Source organism: Neltuma alba, unplaced genomic scaffold (genome assembly GCF_004799145.2).
Source record: "Neltuma alba isolate B1F8T4 unplaced genomic scaffold, ASM479914v2 tig00012576_pilon, whole genome shotgun sequence".
Taxonomy (NCBI): domain Eukaryota; kingdom Viridiplantae; phylum Streptophyta; class Magnoliopsida; order Fabales; family Fabaceae; genus Neltuma; species Neltuma alba.
In genome coordinates this window covers 431019-452831 of record NW_021637028.1, presented here as the reverse complement: position 1 = coordinate 452831, position 21813 = coordinate 431019, and the positions used below count along the sequence as shown (strand labels likewise).

The 21813-nt window shown below is 31.6% G+C and overlaps 2 protein-coding genes across 2 annotated transcripts; one reads left to right on the top strand and one right to left on the bottom strand.

Moving 5' to 3' along the window:
• The first annotated feature begins 5990 nt into the window (after positions 1 to 5990).
• On the top strand, positions 5991 to 9735 carry LOC114728821 (linoleate 9S-lipoxygenase 5-like). The gene is made up of 9 exons (XM_028915776.1): positions 5991 to 6172; positions 6237 to 6529; positions 6679 to 6919; positions 7299 to 7646; positions 7732 to 7817; positions 7969 to 8076; positions 8180 to 8484; positions 8593 to 8856; positions 8967 to 9735. Exons 1-9 carry the CDS (start codon positions 6010 to 6012, stop codon positions 9733 to 9735), a joined length of 2577 nt encoding a protein of 858 aa, XP_028771609.1. The 5' UTR covers positions 5991 to 6009.
• A 1137-nt stretch (positions 9736 to 10872) lies between these two features.
• On the bottom strand, positions 10873 to 13296 carry LOC114728824 (phosphate metabolism protein 8). The gene is made up of 8 exons (XM_028915780.1): positions 13109 to 13296; positions 12947 to 13012; positions 12759 to 12856; positions 12636 to 12673; positions 12437 to 12524; positions 11574 to 11783; positions 11403 to 11468; positions 10873 to 11298 (listed from the first exon to the last, which is right to left on the bottom strand). Exons 1-8 carry the CDS (start codon positions 13167 to 13169, stop codon positions 11125 to 11127), a joined length of 801 nt encoding a protein of 266 aa, XP_028771613.1. The 5' UTR covers positions 13170 to 13296; the 3' UTR covers positions 10873 to 11124.
• Between the last annotated feature and the right edge of the window lie 8517 nt (positions 13297 to 21813).

The window sequence follows — 21813 nt, the reverse complement described above, 5'->3', positions numbered from 1 at the left end:
TTTATCGATCACGTCATGTGAAAACAAGGTAAACATGAAGTGCGGTGATCGATCATATTATCGATAATAAGATTATCGATCCAGTGATCGAAGAATCATGGTTTAAAAGCGATGTGCTAATTATCGATCAGGTGATCGATAAGCTACTAAAATAATTATCTGCATGCAGAGCTATGAAGCAATGTTCGATCATATTATCGATAAATGACTGATCGATAAGGTGATCGATAGATGGAGACTAAAGCAAGACATAGAATGGGTAGACCGCATTACCATTTATCTGTCTTCTCATCGATAATCTATTTATCGATCATGTTATCGATAAATGCCTATTTATCCATAACGTTAACCTTGTTTATCGATCAAGTGATCGATAAATACATTTATCCATAACGTTATCCGAAAACCATTTATCCAATAGGTTATAAAATCTCAATAATGCATATGAAGATAAAAGAGAAGAACTAAAGAGATAGTACCAGGAACTCAATAAAATGATTGAGTATGTAGTTGTTTGATCAGGCTCGAGTAACATCTGATAATGGCTTCTCATTTCTTCATTTCTTCTAGTGCTTTTACTCAATAACATGTTTGAGTAGTATGTTGCTCGAGAGCTTAATCAATCAATGTAGAACTTCTGGTCTTTGCCTCCATAAATTCGAATTCTGATTCAAGCAGAACGAAGGTCAACTTTGAGTGATCATAACTCTTCCAATTCAACTCCAAATTTTGCAAATGACCTATCCCCAGAAATCTCTTTGAGTCTACTTTATAATGCAACAAGAATTGCCCCAAAATTCATTGTAGTTACAAAGTTATCTTCATCATAGTGACTGAAGGTCGGAATCAAGGCGTTAATCCTTACTGCAATGTTTTGAACCGCATATCTCCCTCATATGAAACTCTTTGAAGTTGATTTTGGTGTCCATGAACCGTGTTCTGAGTCTAGTTTCATATGAATCAAGTTTTGTCTCAAACGGATTTGTGGTTTAGGAGATATTGAAGAAATACTAAACCTATGTCAGAGCTGAACGAAGAACAGAGCATAACAGAGTATGTGTTTTTATCGATAACTTGATCGATAAATAGATAATCGATCAAGTGATCAATAATTGCCCAAGAAAATCACCTCTGAAGCTTATTTTCCATGTTTATATGAAGGGTGACTCAATATATGATTATATAACTTCCGGTTTGTGCATTTGAGCTTCCGATTGAGCCATTCAAACTTCTGATTGAGTATAAAACTTTTAACATCAAATCTATGAACTTGAATCTTGATATTTTCATTTGATCTTGCAAGTTCTTCTTTTCTCAATCTCTCTTCTTCTTCTTTCTCTTGATCATTCTCCATAACTCAAAGTGCAACATAATAATTCCTTTCTTTTCTTGAGGAAACTACACAAGATAGTAAGTATGATAGTTAGTCAAAATATGAGATAAATAATTTATGTAAACTTTTTGCTCTATTATTTGACATCATCAAAACTAATCATATCTAACAGTTGACCCAATGTTAGATCTTATCAAAGCTTGCTAACCTACACCAAAGAAACATAAATCAATATTTTAGTTCCCCAATAATCAATTTCATTTACCTTCTAAAACACCTAAAAAATGCACACACCCACTTATTCTATTGATAACTTAAATATAGATTTCACAATTCCACTAATGAATTTAACAACACTAACCACCTCATGCTTACTGTTTGCCCTCAAACTTCATGCCTACGATATTAATTGCCACCATTTTTCTATTTCTGATGCTTTACTCTCTCATCCCAGTCAAATTTTTCATCTAAACCCTTTATACTCATAAGTACATCCCCATTCAAGCATGTAGCAGTAAAGCGAGTTAAAAACCTAAACCCATCATTAACCTCGACTCTCTTACGTAATCCCCACGTTCAACCCCTCTCTTACTACAAACCAACTTGCCCACAAGCAAAATCCACTGTAATAAATTAGGTTTGCACAATGGTGATAGTTGGAGGAGTATGATACTAGCATTTTAACCAAAAATTTGCTTACCTTTTTCCTCTTTCCAAATTTCCACTCTTGCTCCAGCTTCCTCTTCTCAATTCTCTCTCTTCTAGATACGTTACATGTCTTGTTTTAGCTCATGTGTTCAGAGATGTTTAGGGGTGTTTTAATCTTTCTGCTGAATTGTAATAATTTCATATTCATACCTCAAGCCTATTTGGTGATTTCAGTTATTTACATGCTCATTTTGTCATTTCAAATTTCAACAGTCATTTTCCCTTTTTATTATTCCTATAATTCATTCTCGCTAGTCAAACAAGAGTTTGGTGATAAAAACAAAACCTAGTGACAAAACTTGTCTAAGCAAGTGGAAATTAATTTAAAAAAAATCAACCATCCATTAATTGTTCTAAAATCAACCAAGCACAAGAAGTATAGTGTAATAATAAATTTTACTTCTTTTTGTTTTTCCCTTAAATTAGGACAAACCTTTTCTTTTCTACTGAGATTATAGTATTTCATTTGTGCCTTACTGAAATAAATTTATAATGATCATTATGTTTTAGAAAATGATGTAAAAGGGAAAGAGAGTGAGCTGGCATTGCTAATGAAAATTGTTCCAATTGGTAAGAATTTAGCCTAAAACCTAAAAGATGATAAGTTTAAATCTAATTACTAATGTAATAATCTTGTTAATGGATGATCTATATGTACTTCTATCGGTATTTTTTGAGTCAAAAAACATGTTCTAGTTGTTTTGATGAGCCTCCCAAACTCATCTCATTTAAACTTTTATTGTATAAAAAACATATTTATATTATAATAAAATCCGAAATTATCCTATTTTCTTATATTTTCAGTTTAAAAAACCATTTTTAGTTTTAAATTTATTTCTTATCATGGTGATCACAATATTGACGATGGTAGTGGTGTTAAGTGTTTTAAAATTTGAAATTTAGCTCCTAATGGTGACAATAACAGCGGTGATAACGACATTAGTATAATTAAAAAATGGTGATATCAATAGTGACAAGAACAAGAATATCATTGGTAGTTTCAATAATAACTTAGCCAAAAGAATGGTAGTGACACTAATAAGACATTGTTAATTCTTTTAAATTGAGATGAAGAAGGTCTTCAAAAGAAGCTTTCAATCAAATTTTGTTTTTGAATCCTACTTTTAATATAATTTTTTTTTCATTTATAAAGTTGAAGCCTTCAATTTAACTTGAAAATGTTAATATTGTTTCATTTCCTAATATAAGACCTAATTAAATAATTTAGATAGATTAAAAATATTAGTTAAATTAATTAATATAATATATTTTTTCTCAAATACTTTAAGCCTTTTTCTTAATTCTCTCCTTCCCTTTCCTACTTGATTATTATTTGTGAGATATCAATAAAGTTAATTTGAGAAAAAATTGATAAATATTTTAAATAGGTCTTATATATAGAATCAATATTAATTTTCTAATTAGCTCTTATATTAAGAATAGAAGGAGTACTAACTAGGCATAACCACCGATAACGAAACAACTTAGTTTTTCATTGGAATAAAATCTCGAGCTATGGAACAAAAATTTTTATCCTTCCGTTTCTATGAGCCAATTTTTAACTGTCCGACAAGTTGATTCATAATATAACAACCAAGAATAAAGCATTTATGAAAGTTTTGTCCATCATATATATATATATATATATATATATATATATATATTCTTTCCATTTTTAAACTCTCTTGAAGAAGAAAAGTATCTAATGGTCTGTGTGTATAAAAAGCTGGGTGGTGTGTGCAAAATGTAAGGAAAAATACACACGCACACACTTGTTCGCATCTTTTTTTTTTTTTTTAAAAAAAGGTTTTGGGATGGAGAAAATTTCTTTCTGATTTTGATTCCTTCCATGGCAAACAAGAAAAGAAGCTGTTCTGAACGGAACCAATGTTTGTCCTGATGAGGTGTAATTTTTTCGCCATGAATTTCTTTTAATACGAAACAACTTGGATTATCTATGACCTCCGGCTCTAAACGTAAAAGCTATATATATATATATATATATATATATATATATGTTATGATGCTAAATATAAAATCTCAAATTACTTTTTCTCTCAAAATTATAATTTTTTAAAAATTATTCATATTTCATATATTAAATGGGATTTCCTTGAATGAATGTAATTCGTTAAAAGGTTATTGAGTGTGTGTCCATGCATCGTCATCATCATCATAATAATAATAATCCATCCGCTCGTAAATGTTAGATGCATATAATTAATTTATAAATATTAAAAAATTAGTTAAATTAATTATTTGTAATAATAAATATATGTTAATTTTTTTTAAAGTAGCCATTTTAATTTTGCAATTAATAGAAAGAGTTTTGGAAGATATTATAAATTTAAAAGATAAAGTTAATTGAATGGTCTTATCATTTAGGAAAACACAAAAAAATACTCTACTAGCTCTTATATTTAAAATTGGAAAGAGCATGTTATATAATGCCTAACGTGATATATTGGCTTATTGAGTTAATTGTTGAGGGTGTTTGGATGAAAATCAAACAATGATTTTAAAAGTAATTTTACGATATATAAAATAAATATATAGAAGAATTTATCTCAATTTGTGAAAAAATACTTTTAAATAGCACTTTTGATGCTATCCAAACACCGTAGTTATTTAAATGGACTTGTTATACTTTTTTATAGAAAGAAGGTTTTTTTATTGAAAAAAATGTTTTTCTAAGCTAAAACCAATTAAATAGTTTCAATCTCTCAATTTCAATTAATATATATATATATATATATATTTGGGAAACCTTGGTTTTGAACAAAGCTTTTCCAAGCACACTTATAATAAATATAAGCGAGAATTGTTATGAAATCCGGATGAAAAGTTTAGTTATCAAAAAATTTTAATAACAAGCCAGTAATATGGAAGTTGTCATTATATGCACTTTTATTATTATCAAATTTTTGGATGACTAACTCTCTTTCTTGAGATCATAGAGTAATTTCTCCTAAATATAAATGGCTACAAAAATACTATGTATTCTTTCAAGTGATTTTGGTTTGGTGACAATAATATAGGATATAATTGTTGAGTTGATTTTGATTTCAAAAATAAGATCTATTTCTCATATTTATCAATTTTCTCTAAATTATCCCTATGAAAGCTCCCTCAACCATAATCAAGTAGAAGAGGGAGAGAGGATATTGAGGAAGATGATTATTGTGTTTTAAAAAAACATGTTATATTTTTTATAATTAATTAACTTACCTAACTTTCTTAATTTAATCAAATTAGTTAAATAAGTATTAAATTAAGGAGAAGAGAAATATATTCTTATATTTTCTTTATGTTTTCTTATCGTTGTTCTCAGTTTTCACGCCTACCAAGAGGCCCTAAGATTCATATATTTCATGCTTTTACATTTTCTATCCAAACAAATAGGAGCATTTTCAATTTATGAATTCTCAGGAGAAAAGTGAAAAAGATATGTGCGTGTGTGTGTCACAACATAATAAAATGTGGATATCACGTTTTTCTCCCTAAATAAATGCATAGAATATGATCGCATTACAGTAATGATTCTCTGTTTTCAGTTGTAAGTAACACAGGCTACTAAAAGGATGAAACTCCTAGTCAGAAAATTGTGCAGAAAGAAAAGAACAGGTGATTTGCCGTGCTGGAATCAGGTCCTTTAATTACACTCTTTAATAAAGAGATAAATTACAAATGTCAAAACCCCATTTCCTACCTAAGCCTTCATGCCTTTCTTCATTCTCTCTTTTTCCTCTGTTTCACAGTTCACAGAGGAGCACTTACCTAATTCACAGTAACTATCCTCTTCATGCATGTTTAGCGTGCACATATAGATCACACTTTCTGCTGATTTTTTTTTTTTAAATAAATCTATACATTTAACTCTTTTCATATCAGTCTTGTTCATTTTTCAGAGAATCTTGAACTTGTTACTGTGAGTGAAGAACAAGGAAAAGCAGAATCATCAAAGCAAGATGGAGAAGGAGGAGGAGAAGATGATCAAAGGGAGAGTTCTTCTGATGAAGAAGAGCCTTCTGGACTTTCCTGACCTCAAATCCTCCATTGTTGACAGAATCTATGAGCTCTTGGGCATGCGTGTCTCTTTCCAGCTCATTAGTGCTCATAACCCTGACCCAGGTCAGCTTCTTCTTCTTCATCTCTCTCTCTCAATTAAAAGAACTGAAATTTGTTATTTTTGCAGAAAATGGGATGAGAGGGAAGATGGGAAAAGAGGCATATTTGGAGAAGTGGGTTTCCACCATTTCTTCATTGTCAAGTTCTGTGGACGTAGAGTTCTCCATAAGCTTTGATTGGGACGAGAGCTTGGGAGTTCCCGGGGCCTTCATTATAAAGAACCATCACCGTAGCCAGTTCTACCTCAAGACACTTACCATAGAGGACGTACCAGGTCATGGTCCTGTACATTTTGTGTGCAATTCCTGGGTCTACCCTGCTCATCGCTACAACTACAAACGTGTGTTCTTCGCAAATAAGGTACTTTTACCTTCTTCATAGTTATGGCATTTTGCTCCTATTATTGTTGCTTGCTCGAAATAAATAATTATTCTTTTTAGCTTTATTGGAAATCCCAGTGATGATAAGTAAATAATGCACTTGGGAAATTTACTGGTTGTGTGATACAGAGTTATCTTCCATGTCAAACACCTGAGCCACTGCAAAAGTTCAGGGAAGAAGAGCTAGAAAACCTCCGTGGAAATGGGTCAGGGGAACTTAAGGAGTGGGATAGAGTCTATGACTACGACTATTACAATGATCTGGGAAGCCCAGAAAAAGGACCAGAATATGCACGTCCTGTTCTTGGTGGTTCAGAGAAGCATCCCTATCCTCGTAGAGTAAGAACTGGTCGGGCAAAAACTAAAGAAGGTTAGTTAGGTTGAATCTATGAATCATAGGCTGTGAAACATGGACATTGTGTGACAGACACAACACAACACCTCAAATTTGTCGTGTTATGTGAGGAAATATTGTTTCTTCTGAACCTAATAACCTATGAATCATAGACAATAAAACATGGACATTGTGTGCGAGACACAACACAATACTTAAAAATTTGTCATCTTGTAGTGTCTGTGTACATGTCAAATCAAAGTTTGTGCTTCTCCGATTGCAACTGATGAAATTGATAGATTCTAACTCGCATTTGATCATTGTTTCAAGTAATTCAAAGGGTGGCAGAAAAACTAGTGGTTGTGGAATCTTGACTGATGTTTCAATCAGGAAACTGACTGTGTCATTGTTGCAGATCCCAAAAGTGAGAAAAGATTGTTTCTTCTGAACCTAAACATCTATGTTCCAAGAGATGAACAGTTTGGCCCCCTCAAGTTTTCAGATTTTTTGGCCTATGCTTTGAAATCTATTTTTCCAGTACTGTTTCAACTCCTTCCAGAGATCAATTCTCCAAGTCGCTTAACTACCAATGAGTTTGAAACCTTTGAAGATGTGCTTAATATCTACAAAGGGTCCATTAAACTACCAAATAGTTGTACGCAGGCAAAAATTAGACACCTGATCCCTTGGGAGCTACTTAGAGAACTTGCTCGCAATGATGGTGAGCGATTCCTCAAATTACCGATGCCTGATGTCATCAAAGGTACACACTGAAGTTTTCCCAATATTTTATTTGGAATTTGGTTTTGGACATAAGTATTATTATTTTAACCGCATATTAATTGCAGAGGACAAGACTGCATGGAGAACAGATGAAGAATTTGCAAGAGAAATGCTTGCTGGGGTTAATCCTGTTGTCATCCAATGCTTACAAGTATTATATAATTCTAGCTTTTTTAACGGTTTGAAGATTTTTGTGTTAGAAAGGAGGCATGATATTTCGTATACTTAATCTATAAATGTAAGAGCGCATTACAAATTTTTTCCCCCTAAAAAAATTACTTTAATCTTCATGGCGTGTGTAGATTTTCCCACCGACCAGTAAGCTTGACCCTAAAGTCTTTGGGAATCAAAATAGCTCCATCAAAGCAGAACACATAGAATATAATTTGGATGGGCTAACTGTAGAAGAGGTACTGATATCAGGCTTCATTTTGTTCCTTGAATATAGACGCATAGAAATCAAACCAAATGTCCTAGATCAACAATTAACATGCTTATATTTTTTTGTGATAGGCACTTGAAAACAAGAAGCTATTTATATTGGATCATCACGATGCATTGATGCCATACCTAAGTCGAATAAACTCTACTGACACCAAGACCTATGCCACTAGGACTTTACTGTTTCTTCGAGATGATGGTACATTGAAGCCATTGGCCATTGAACTAAGCTTGCCCCATCCTCAAGGGTATCATAATGGTGCTACCAGCAAAGTTTTTACTCCAGCACAAGAAGGTGTTGCAAGTTCAGTGTGGCAGCTAGCCAAAGCTTATGTAGCTGTGAATGATTCTGGATACCATCAGCTTATTAGTCACTGGTATGATGCGTAGATAAATAGTATCAATGGTAGAAGAGTCAAAAGCATATGCCTTGTTTGTGTTTCTGGTCCAACATGACTAACCAAAGAGCTAGGACTCACTTGCAGGTTATGCACTCATGCAGCAATAGAGCCATTCATAATAGCTACAAACAGGCGGCTGAGTGTCCTTCACCCAATATATAAACTCTTGCAGCCCCACTTCAGGGACACAATGTTCATAAATGCATTGGCTCGCCAAATTCTCATCAACGCCGGAGGGATACTTGAAAGAACAGTTTTCCCAGGCAAATTTGCTATGGAAATGTCATCGGCTGTTTATAAAAACTGGGTTTTCACTGATCAGGCACTACCTGCTGATCTACTCAAGAGGTAAGTGTGAAGAAAAACTTAATAGGGAAAATGATTTCCACTGGTTTTATGTGAACTACTGGTTTTATGTGAATACATAAAAACATTGTAATTCTTTTGCTGCGTTTTAGAGGAATGGCAGTTCCAGATTCAAGCTGTCGTCATGGACTCAGGCTTGTGATGGAGGACTACCCTTATGCTGTGGATGGACTAGAAATATGGGACGCAATTGAAACATGGGTACGAGAATATTGCTACTTCTATTACCCATCTGATGACATGGTTCAAAACGATCATGAGCTTCAATCATGGTGGGAAGAAATCCTCCACAAGGGCCATGGTGACTTAAAGGACAAGACATGGTGGCCAGAGATGAAAACTAGAGATGAGCTCATTCAATCATGCTCCATTATCATCTGGGTGGCTTCTGCCTACCATGCAGCCGTGAATTTTGGGCAATACCCATATGCAGGTTACCTCCCTAATCGTCCAACGATCAGTCGTAGATTCATGCCAGAGCTAGGAACTCCTGAGTATGCAGAACTAGAGTCAAATCCTGACTTGGCATTTTTACAAACAATTACAGCGCAGTTTCAAACCCTCCTTGGTGTCTCACTGATAGAGATTTTGTCCAGGCACCCAACTGATGAGGTTTATCTTGGGCAAAGAGATTCTCCTCACTGGACTTCAGATTCTGAACCTCTTGCTGCATTTCAAAAATTTGGACAGAGACTGATGGAAATAGAGGAGAGAATAATGGAAATGAACAAAGACAAAGGATTCAAGAACAGAACGGGACCTGTAAATGTGCCTTATACCTTGCTCTATCCCAGCACATCAGATTATTCTGGAGAAGGTGGACTCACTGGGAAGGGAATCCCCAACAGTATATCCATCTAAAATCCGTATCTTTTTAGTGGCTCAAATAATTCAATATAGCTTCTGAATATCAGGTTGGTGCGAAATAAATGATGAGATATGAGTGTGTGCAATTCTTCCTCATTGTAGTATTGAAAGAAGAACTTCAATTAGGTGTGAGATTTAACATTGAAGAACAAATCATGGAGATTCGTTTTTAATCCAGTCCTTGAGACTTTTTTCGGATATAACAGAAGGTTTGAATCATACTAACATTTTATCTTTATCCACACCATTTAACTGCATGATTGGGATAGTCATAGGAAGTTTCACGAGTCAGTTGGGACCCCCAAAAAAAAAAAACGTGAGGTGAAAAAGAAAAATGATATTTAGCGTAGCTTCAGGGCCAGCGGAATTTTTGCTCAAAAGTCAATTTAAAATTAGAGTAAGGTTTTCTAGCTTCTAACTTTTGAATTTTTGCTTTTCTTAAGATTTAAACATTTTGAAACTAACTTTTTAATATATCATTTAAGAAAATTTACATCAAACTGATTTTTTTAATGAAAATTTATCTAAATATAAATTATATTACACAGACTAACTTTTGTCTCAATTTCAATTTGCAAAGAGCACGTAGGATAAAAGTCATTTTTGTCCATGTTAATCCAAACAAACCTTAAATTATCCCCTATGTTCAAATATTAATCACCAGTATATCGAATATCAAATTCATAGTTGGTGGTTATATCATTTAATGATTTATGCCTCATAAAAAGGAGTACCGTTATCAACATAGAAATCTCACTTTAAAATCATGATAACTCAAATCACTTAAACTTTTTATGATCAAATACTGAAGCTCATAAAATTTGTTTTCTTTTAGTATTATTGGAGTTTGAATGTTTATCCTCTGCTTACATAATGTTTAACCTCTACTTGCATCATACTCCACTTTGACCACCTTGAAATTCAAATCAGCATATTTAATCAATTTTTTTTTTGGGGTCAAGAATTAAGAACATACTTATCATTTTATTGTGACTTCCAATTCAAATCAAATTTATAATCGAAAAAACTTTGTTGGTTGCCATGAAAGCTAAGCGCGTATTTGGGCAGCTTCTATTCCCAAAACCTTGAAGTCTTGAACCACTTTTGTAAAATTTTGTCATGCGCAACACATAACAAAATAACCAAAGTTTTATTGTCCACAGAATTAAAATTCCAAAATGTACAAACTAGTGCAAAGTAAATTCACCATATTTATTTATTTGTTCACATTTGGTGGGATAAGGTTAACCTATACAACACCCGCATGACTTGATAAATACAATCGGGTGACTTTCCCTGGACACTGTGAGTACAATTGTATTTATTATTTATCAACATGGCTGATTTGGTAGAGTGGAATATGTATACTGGACACAGATTGGCCTATGCTCCAATTGCTGTAGTGGTAAGAATAGCATCCAGTTCGCTCTTGGAACGTTGGATCCTTTTATGCTCTCCCTCATTTCTGCCTACCCATATTTCAGGTACCACTTGTCTTAGTTTATTCATACTCTCCACTACATAATCTGCTCCTTCACATTTCACAGTCTTTCCAACCTTCGTATTATCAAATCAAACCATTGTTAATAACAAATATTGTGAAGTAAATATGATAATGATAGTAATTAATTAATATTGTATGAGATGGGAAATTAATTTACCAGAACTGTGTGGAGACCCATTGCTTTTCCTCCTGCCACATTGCGAACATTATCATCTAGAAATAGCTGCAAACAACAAAGTATCATCTTTCAATTTCCCAACGTAAGGGGGGGGGGAAGTCTCAGATATCTCCAGATTTAATGTTTTTGAAGATAGATTTGCGAGCATACCGTACGGCGAGGATCAATGTTGGCTGCGTCGAGAGCAATCTTAAAGGCATCCGGTGATGGCTTCAAAAGGATCGGGTACTCATCCGGGCGGGTTGAGTTAGGAAGATTCGGGTTCATGGTCTCAAAACATATGATCTGCTCAAAGCAGTCACTTATCCCCAGTCGATCCAACGCCTTCACCGCATGAATCCTATCTGAATTCGTGAAAATCTGCACATAAGGTCCACTGTTGTTACTCCTCCTGTCATTAATATAAAACCTATTCAACTAATTTGATTAGAATAATAAATTAGTTGAGTTAGTTAATTATAAAAAATATGATATGTTTTTTCTAAAACACCATAATCATCTTTCTTAATATCCTCCTTCCATCTTCTACTTGATTATGGTTGAAGGAGTATTTATAAAAATAATTTAGAAAAAATTAATAAATATGAGAAATAGATCTTATATTTAAGACTAAAATTAACTCAATAATTAGGTTTTATATTAAGAACTAAAAGAATATTTCATTTTTGAGAAAATCTTTATATAGTAGTTTTACTTACCCAGGCATTGAATTTTTATGCCTTAAAATAACGTGTCTTAAAATGTAAAGAGTAAAAGTATAGCACAATTTTTTATACTTCTATTTCTTACAATACAATCTGTAAGTCAGAACCAATGTTTATAAATTGTAGGTGCCGTCTTCTGGCCAGACACCTTAATCTTTTCATCGGGTAGGTGAAAGATGAAAGACGGTAAAAAAAACAAAAAAAGCTCATGTTTGTTTCAGGTCAAGGCAAAAAAGTTGAAAGTTGACTTTAGTTTGAAATGTCTCTCGTACCAAAAGAATGGAAAGAGACGTAAACTTAGAAGCTTACAATTTTTCTTTGCTTAATGCTACAAAGGAGGTTGCGCAATTGAATATCTGGTTTGATGGAGTGGTAGGGAAGCCTTCCGTGCACGAAACTGTTGGATTAAGAAGAACGAAAACGATCAGCTCAAATAATTGAAGCCAAAGCATATTAGTTTTTTTATTATTTCTTATAAAATGGAATTAATTAGGCTCTAAGTTCTAACCTGTGGTAATCATCTGCACTAATATCATAGCCTAATGCCTGCAACAACAGAATCAACAGATTTCATTATACAAAAAAATCAATTCGAACCGAGAGAGAGAGAGTAATCGTATGAAGAAATTACTCGCAAGCCGGCAAGGGAGCTGCCGTAGGTTCTGAACAGTTCGATTCGGAGACTTGACGCTTTGCTCTCAGGGAATCCACATTTCTCCACCAGAAAATCTGCGTTCGGTATGTATAATCTCTTAAATTGTCAAAGCAATCACACACGATTTCCAGAAAGAAAGTTAAATGAACTAAGAGATTAATTACCGTCAATGTTTTTCTTGAGCGATTCGCCTATTCCGGTGTTGGTTGGATACAGAGTGTCATCCAAATCTGCGTTCCGTACAAAATGAAATGAGCAAATTTCAATGAAAAGAAACTAGAGGGAAACTTGCAAGAGAGAATTAAAGAAAACCAGAGGGAACTCACCGAAGAGGATGCAATCGAAAGGAGAAGCAGAGTTGCGAGCAGATTTGCTGCAAGAATCCATGGCGGAAATATGACGACGACAACGAGGAAGAAGACGGAGAAGAGAAAAGGAAAACGACGTCGTGACGACTGATAACGCGGTAAGCTATGCAGGAAAATGATCTGACAGGCTCTGAGTTTGGCGGAGGAAATGTGGGACGAGCAAAGGAATATATATAGGGGGAAGAATAGATTAGAGAAATAATAATGTGTCTCACGTGGATTGGATAGAGGCTGTGCTGAGTCAATGTTCACATCGTTACCCTGGAATCCGAGTAGATGTGGGGTCCACACGGGAGATGATTGTATTAGTTGTACGTTTGCATGTGTTTAATAAAACCCAAGTAATTTTAAGCATAAAAAAAGACAGTAAATCTCTTGTTTAGAAGAACTAATTGATTTACTCCCTTGTCATGCTAATTGTAAGATGCTGGATACGTGGAACTCTAATTTGATCTAATTTTATTATCTATTTTTTTGGTGAAATAATTTTATTATCTATTGCATAGCTTTAGTTTTGTTGTTGTGTGTGTATATGTATAAAAAGTTCATGTGGGAATATGTTCGGAGAGCTTTCACTTTGAAACAATATTGTCTTATAAGTTTTTTTTTTTAATCAATATTGTCTATAAAGTTTCAAGGGAAAATTACACTCAGTTCCACATAAGACAATTAATTCATAAAAAGTCCCTTAAAATCTCAAAATAACTCACAAGTCCCAGGGACCTATGTGTAATAAATTATACTTGTGAAATTACCTATTTACCCCAATTCATTTAAAACCTCAACCGTGGCTGTTAACAACCCAAAAAGAAATGGTTAACAATCTCAGCAGTGCTCCTGGTATCCCACAGAGTGAGTTGTCAGGGGCACTGCAGAGGTTGTTAATCACTTCTCCTCAAGTTATCAACAGCCACTGTTAAAGTTGTAAATAAATTACTACAATAAAATTAATTGGGGTAAATAGGTAATTTCATAATTTTAATTTATTATACACAGGTCCCTGAGGACTTAGAAATCATTTTGACATTTCCAGAGACTTTTTATGAATTAAATCAATTAATTGTCTTGTGTGGGACCTATGTGTAATTTTCCTAAGTTTCAAAATATAGTAACGTTATCCCATTTTCGTTAAAAAACTAACATTGAGAGTTAAAAAAATTAACATTAATTGTTAATATTTTTAATGATAAATAATAATATTGTTTCATCTTAATACTTTTGAGACAACCTTAAATTCAAAAAACTCTCGAAATAATATTGTCCTTAAATAAAAAATTATAAAATAAATTTGCACATTAATAAATAACTTTAGAGTGTAAATTTGTTTGATATCTTTTGCCCAAAAATAATGTTGTCCTGGAATTTTTTTTTTCAATGTTGTTCCTCAAATTTCAAAATGTAGTACTCCTCCGGTCCTAATTATAAGACCCAATTGACTTATTTGAGGAGATTAAGGAAGTAAGTTAAGTTGGTTATTTATAATAAATAAGTGTTGTCATTCCTAAAATATCTTTGCTAATTAAGTATATTGGCTAAAACTATCATTATTAGAAGGATTATCTTGGAAAAAAATGCATAAATATAAGAGACAAAATGGATTGGGGTCTTATAATTAGGACCAAATAAAAAGTCAAATGGGGTCTTATAATAAGGACCGGAGGAGTAATATTGTCCTATCACTTTAAGAAACTAACATTAACAACAAAAAAATTGATATTGACTGTTAATATTTTCAACTATAAAGAGCAACATTGCTTTATTTTAACATTTTCGGGATAATTTTAAATTTAAAAAAAAGCTTTGGAGACAATATTATATTGTTTTTAACTTATTTACTATAGTTTAATAACAATTAATAACATTTGAAAGTAAATGATAACTTATTTTTCTTGACTTGGGATTTTAAAAGTATTTTATTTTAGATTTTTCCTTAGAAAAGTAATGAATAAATTTTCTTTTTTTACGAGCAAAATGGTAATGTATAGCCGGCATTTTCGGCCTTTCCAAGAATTTCGAATTCTAAGTAAGTAAACCACTGGTTTATCAACTTCATCGCCCCCATATAAAATCCATGTAGCAGGTGTTTGGATAACTCCAGAAGTATTTTTCTAAAGTACTTTTTAGTAGATCGAAGCAAACTCCTTCACATATTTACTTCATATCCCGTAAAAACATTTTTAAAATCATGATTTTATTCTTACTCGAACACCTTCGTAAATTATTAGATTTCAGAAAACAAGAGCCAAGGCTCTATTGAGTTAGCCCCCTTTAAGCCCTAAATTTGTTCAACTCGGTTGGGAAATAAACGTTCCTTTTCGAGTTAAACAAACTTCTAAGACAGACACTAATAAGCTGAGAAATAAATGGACCGGCAAGATCAAAGGTTGACCGGTTTAATTAAGCCTTTCTTTATTTGCCGTCTTTTTTTTAATAGTATCATCTATGTTTTTTTTTTATTATTATTATCACATAAACTTGCTATTTAAAGTGTGTGGTTTTAGTTTATTATTTGTTGTAGATAAGGTTAGCGATAAAAAACCAAATAAAAAGCTTAACATTCGGCTCAAGGACAAGGATGAAGAATTATTGTTGATGTTGACTATAGTCATGAACATGATCATATATGTGACTATTGCTGCTGCAAATCTTTAGTTCGATCTTTTTTGTGTTATTTGTAGGATTGCAGCACTTAAGTGACAATTATTATCATTTTACATTGGTTTAATGTTTGAGATTTCTATGAATTATCTTGTTTGGTTTGTATTTGATATGACTTGGATCTGTTTTGAAAGTTTTTTCTAATAGAAAATATTTAAATCCACTTCAAAGTATACTCAGGGCCAAAATGAATAATTAGTACTCCTCCGGTCATTAATATATGACCCAATATTTGAGTTGATTTTGGTGCTAAATATAAGATTTATTTCTCATATTTATCAATTTTCTCTAAATTACCCTTATGGATACGGCGTCAATTATAATTAAGTAGAAGAGGGAGATGGGGTGTTAAGAAAGACGATTATAGTGTTTTGGGAAAAACGTGTCATATTTTTTTATAATTAATTAACTTAGTTAATTTTCTTAATCTAATTAAATTAGTTAAATGGGTCTTATATTAAGAATCGGACAAATATTAGGTGAAAGCATGTTAGAAGGTGTTCAATGTGAAAGTTATAAAGTATAAGAAACGCTTATCCAGTTAAAATGTTAAACCCAACAAATCTTTTAAGATGTTCCAAAAATTTAGGGCTTAAAAATGCTCATACGGCACCAAAAAAAAAAAACACGGGAAAAAAGGAAGAAAGAGCAAAAGGTAAAACAAGAAGATGGGAATAATGAAGGTTTATTTTTTTGCCATGAATAGTACTATACTCTGAAGTTTGGAGAAAAAAATTAAAAAAATAAAATTGATACGTTAGAATATTTTTAAATTTACTTTCTGTATTAACATTTCTCAAAATGCTTTATGAATGGAAACATAAAATCATAAAAATTGTGCTTTATGATAATTAATGGAGAGAGTCAGAGAGTAATAAAAAAGAAATTGTAAAAAAAAAGGGTTGACGTTATAAATAATAAATAAATATATAAAGGGAAAACATTAATATATTTTGTATTAAATTTTGATGGATTGCATGATTAGATAGCTAACTCAAATAAATGGTTTCTACTTCCTCCCCCCTTTATATATAAGGAAAGAGTAATTATCTCATGATCCTATATATCATTGTTAATCTCTGAATTTTGGTCTTATTTTAGTTTTAGTTTCTAAAATTTAAAACTAGTAATTTTGATCATTGAAATTTGACCTCATTTTGTTTCTTGTCTTTGAAATTTTAAATTGGTAGTATTGGTTCTTAAACTTTGACTTTATTTTAGTTAAACTTAAGATTTTTGATTTCTAAAACAAAGAACAAAACGAGAATGAAGTTAAATTTTAGGAATCAAAATTATTAGTTTCAAATTTTAAGGACTAAATCTAAAATAAGGTCAAATTTTAATGACTAAAAATAATATTAACCTAGATCATTGCTCTTTATTATTGTGTTTCAAGTTTATTTTCTTTTGAAATACCCCTATTATAATATTTAAATTTTTTTTCCTTGTGAACATAATGCATTTTGCATTAGGTGTATAACTGGAAGAGTTTACTAAACGCATATTATGATATTTTTCTCATAATTAAGACCAAAAAACTCCTTTAAAATTATTTTATACACAAGATCAGAAGGAATATTTTTTTCTATTCTTACTTGTGGTACGTGAGATAAATTAGTTCACAACAATCTCAGTTCAGTGCACAATGCTTATTTTTCTCTCTTTTAACCCCTGCTTGGATGAGAAGAAAGGTTGGGAAGAAAGAAAGAGAGAGAGAAAAAATCAGGAGAAGAGAAAACTGAAAAGAAAACTTGGATGAGTGAGAGAAAAAGGGAGGAAAGAAAATGTATAAATATTAGAATGACTAAAATATCCTTATTATAATCAATTGGCAAGGAAACTAAATAATTTAGCCAAAAAAAATCTTTCTATGTAAAATAAAAAGGGAATAATTTTTGAACTTGATTAAAATAAAAGAAAATAAATAAATTATACATTATCTAATATTTTAATAAGATGATAACAATTGAATAAAATTAAAGACTATAATAACATGAGAAATTGATATCATGAAAATGTCACTAATAATATGATTAAAATTAATCTTGATACTTATAGAATAAAATATCTTGCATCATGATCATGGAATATTATAAATAAAAAGGTGGGCATGCCATTTACGTCATGAGCATCATGATAAAAGGTCTATATTGCTTAAACAAAAAATAGCCAACATGTCACTAAACATTAAAAACATGTCCAATGTCTTGACACAGGAAAGGCTGAGGAATGACAGGAGCTTGGTGCGGTAGAGGGTAGTGAGGGGAATGAATTTTTTTGGTGAAAATATCTCCATTTATAGAGAGAAATTTTGAGAGGAAAATATGACATGGAACCCACTCTGTTTTTTCCCCACTTTTCTTTTCCTTCTTATTTTCTTTCCCATCCAAGCGGGGAAAAACTCCATTCCTCTCCTATATTCCACTCTATTTTTTCTTCCTCTTTTATTTTCTCTCAATCCAGGCAGAATATTACTTGTGGTATGCAGAGAACTCTTTCAGTAGGGCACAAGCTATTAGCCTCACGGTAACCGGTGCGAGTTAGCAGTCCGTTGTAGCATCCTCTTTTATTCCTTGCTTCTTCAACGTTGTTGAGTAGTTTCAACTCCTACTCTGTGGGACTTCGAGCTGGTTTGAGAAGAGACTCAAGCTTTGACTTGTCTTTGAAATATTGACTGTTATGTTTGTTTTTTTTCCTCTTTCTTCTGTAATTTATTATTTTTCTTGTTTCAATATTAAGCTGATTTTTTTTTGGTTTATTTGGACGTTGCTGAAATTAACTATGTGTGATAAGTGAGTCTTTTATGTGTAACCTTTTAATTTCATTTGAATAAAATTGTCTTTTATTTAAAAAAACAATACTTTTTTAAATGCATGATTAAAAAAAAAGGAAGAAAATAACTCAAAAGCTAACTAGAATTTCGTTGTAAAATTTTTTTAAAACTTAAAACAGATACTCCTCCGATCCTTAATATAAGACCCATTTAACTAATTTGATTAGATTAAGAAATTAGGTAAGTTAGTTAATTATAAGAAATGTGACACGTTTTTTCTAAAATAATATAATTATCTTTCTTAATATCTCCTTTTTCTCTTCTATTTAATTATGGTTAAGAAAGTCTCCATAGGGATAATTTAGAAAAAACTAATAAATATAAAAAATGAGTCTTATATTTAGAATCAAAACTAACTTAATAATTAGGTACTGTATTAATGACCAGTTTCTAGAGCCACGTTGCATCTTACTAATAAAAAAAAAAATTCTTAACTAACTTATTCGAGTTCCACCGCTCACGTATTTATAATATGCATAGGCCCATTTCAGATTCCTTTTTGGTGTGCCTCAAGTCATTCCAAAGTAATATAACCTAATATTTTGGGAAAATTAGGGATAAGTCTTATTAAAAATTTAATTGGTAAATGATCTCTAAGATGATTGATTACACAAGGAAAGATCAGTTGTACACAAAGAAAAGTAAATTGAACACTAAAAATTAAGTTGTACAAAATCTTTAGATCCTATTTATTAATTAAATTTTTAATAAAGAATTTATTCCCAATGTTTCCTAATACTTTTCAGTTCATAAATACCGTGTTTATGGGGATAAGATACCAACGCATTACTCAATTTTATCCCCTTCTGATTTTATAAATATTGTCAATATCATTTTTAATCCCTAAAATTTAATTTCATTTTAGTTTTGATTCATCACCTTTGATCCTATTTTAATTTTGTTTTTTAAAAATTTGATTTCGTTTTGGTTCGTTTAAGGATCATAATTAAAATGAGATTAAGTTTCAGAAATTAAAAATGATATTAACCTTTATGAATATTTGATTTTGTGATTCTCTTTTTTAAAAAATAATTACTGAAGAATTTTTCATCGCAAAATTTCTGATTTAAATATTGTTTAATGATCCAAACACTAACTATTTTAATTATTTACAACCTGTCTTCAACTATATACAAAACAAAAGGTACCTATTGGAAAAGAATTGCACTTACAGTCACTAAAGGACCCACATCTTTAGATATTTTTGTATAATAAATATCGTGATAAGATTTTTTTTTTTTAGTGGTTTTTGCTTTTAGAAAGTAAGCACATGAGATACTCAAATAGAAGCTCACTGGGGAGGGTTTAGCAATACCCCATAATTGCTTTAAAAAATATTTTTACATAAATCAAAATAAAATTCTTTTCATTATTAATTATAAAAAAATTACTTTTGCAAAGCTAATTCAAATACCCATTAGTTAATTGAATGATAAATGACATAATCCCTTTCCGTCAAGAAAATGAGGTTATGTTTTCTTCGGGAACAAGGATAGAGAAAATGACTACAAAAAATTAAAAATATTTACTTTATTACTAAACCTGACTTAAAATTTAGTAATTTCTAACTTTTTTTTTTTATTTTTTTATAATAATATTAGAAGAATGAGTTTTTTTGTTGTTGCCAAAATTAGAAGAATGATTCACGTGAAACAAAGTACTCCACTAAAAAACAATAGTAACAGTTAATAAATAGTACAAAGTGGTACCAAATTACTGACAATTTTTTAATGACGTGGGAACTGAGTGGGAAAGCATCTTGTGAGTTGTCAGCTTTTGCTTTTAGAGGGTTCGATGCCCCCTTCCGCGTTCACATTCTGCTCAAAAAATAAAAATTAATATCATCCTTAAAAGATGGGGCAAATGTCACTAAACCCTTCTATAAATACCCTCAAAAATTTTGAAATGCCACTGTAGCCTCGTGAGAGTAAATTGAAATTAAATCCTATAAGGAAAAGATATAAATCACCCACCCTGCTGAAAGAGAAAGAACTAAGAAGTAAAGATATTTTAAAAAAGATAATATTTATTTATTATAAATAATTAATTTAATTTTTTTTAATCTGTTTAAATTAGTCAACTAGCTTTTATAATCAGGACCGGAGATAGTGTGCCTGTTTAGGTCAGCATTTGCTGGCCAAAACGTGGCTTAATTTCAAGATAAGCCATATTGCAGCATTTGATGATGTTTGGCAGGGCTTCAGATATATTGAGCTTATTGGATTTTAAGCTAGCTCAACGCACGGTTGGAATAAGCTGGAGGAGGGAGCTTATGACTCAGTTTGAAGAGCTTATTTCTGCAAATGTGTCAGATAACTTTTTCCCACCATATTGTTCTCTCCCTTATGGCACTATTCCTCCTCATTATTTCTCACTCCTCCTTATTATTTCCAATCAGAAAGGGTCCTCGTATGATATTCTCTCGCCTTTGGACTTCATTCGCTCTTCCTTTTTTAATATCTTCCATAATTTACAACCACTGGCAGTAATTTTTTTATATTTTTCTTATGTTTTTAATTTTAATTTACTTATTAAATTTTACTTTTTATATAAAATTAAATTAAATTAATTGTATTATTTCAATTCATTTTTTTAATCATGTTTCACTTTATATTTAAAATATTTTTTATGATTTTTATAAAATTTTAAAATTTAATTCACTTATTAAATTTGACTTTTTCATATTAAATTATTTTAATTTCATTGTATTATATGAAATCATTTTTTTAATCATGTTTCATTATTTATTAAAATTCATACATATTTTAGTCATTTTACAACCAAACTTACTTTTACTCAACCATAATCCAAACAATTTTTTACCAATCTCACTTTTGCAAACTAGCTTTTCTAAACTCCAATCCAAATATAATTCAGCTTATCTAATTTAGTTTTTACTCAACTTCACTTCTTTATAAACTACTTTTTCAATAAGTTACTTTTCTGATGTAAACGGGCTCAGTATTTGAAAAGGAAAGGGACGAGAAAGGGTTGCAGTTAGAAGTTGCTCACAGGCATTCATGTAAGCTAGTTACTAGCATTCTCCAAAGGCAGCCAGCGACGTTCTTCTTCTTAATTGGCAGTCCGTCATCGTTGTTGAAGCGAAGAGATCCGTTAACTTTGAGAGACCCGAAGGTGAGTCTTCAATGTTAGTAATCAGAGTCAAGTTCAA

Excerpts from the sequence above, each read along its gene's own strand:
- LOC114728824 (XM_028915780.1), bottom strand. The coding sequence starts at position 13,169 with ATGGATTCTTGCAGCAAATCTGCTCGCAACTCTGCTTCTCCTTTCGAT. Across the intron at positions 12,674-12,758 it reads GCTCCCTTGCCGGCTTGCGA|GCATTAGGCTATGATATTAG; the intron begins GTAATTTCTTCA and ends CTGTTGTTGCAG. Across the intron at positions 11,784-12,436 it reads GCATTAAGCAAAGAAAAATT|ATTTTCACGAATTCAGATAG; the intron begins GTAAGCTTCTAA and ends CCTTATGTGCAG.
- LOC114728821 (XM_028915776.1), top strand. The coding sequence starts at position 6,010 with ATGGAGAAGGAGGAGGAGAAGATGATCAAAGGGAGAGTTCTTCTGATG. Across the intron at positions 6,173-6,236 it reads TGCTCATAACCCTGACCCAG|AAAATGGGATGAGAGGGAAG; the intron begins GTCAGCTTCTTC and ends TTATTTTTGCAG. Across the intron at positions 8,485-8,592 it reads CATCAGCTTATTAGTCACTG|GTTATGCACTCATGCAGCAA; the intron begins GTATGATGCGTA and ends ACTCACTTGCAG.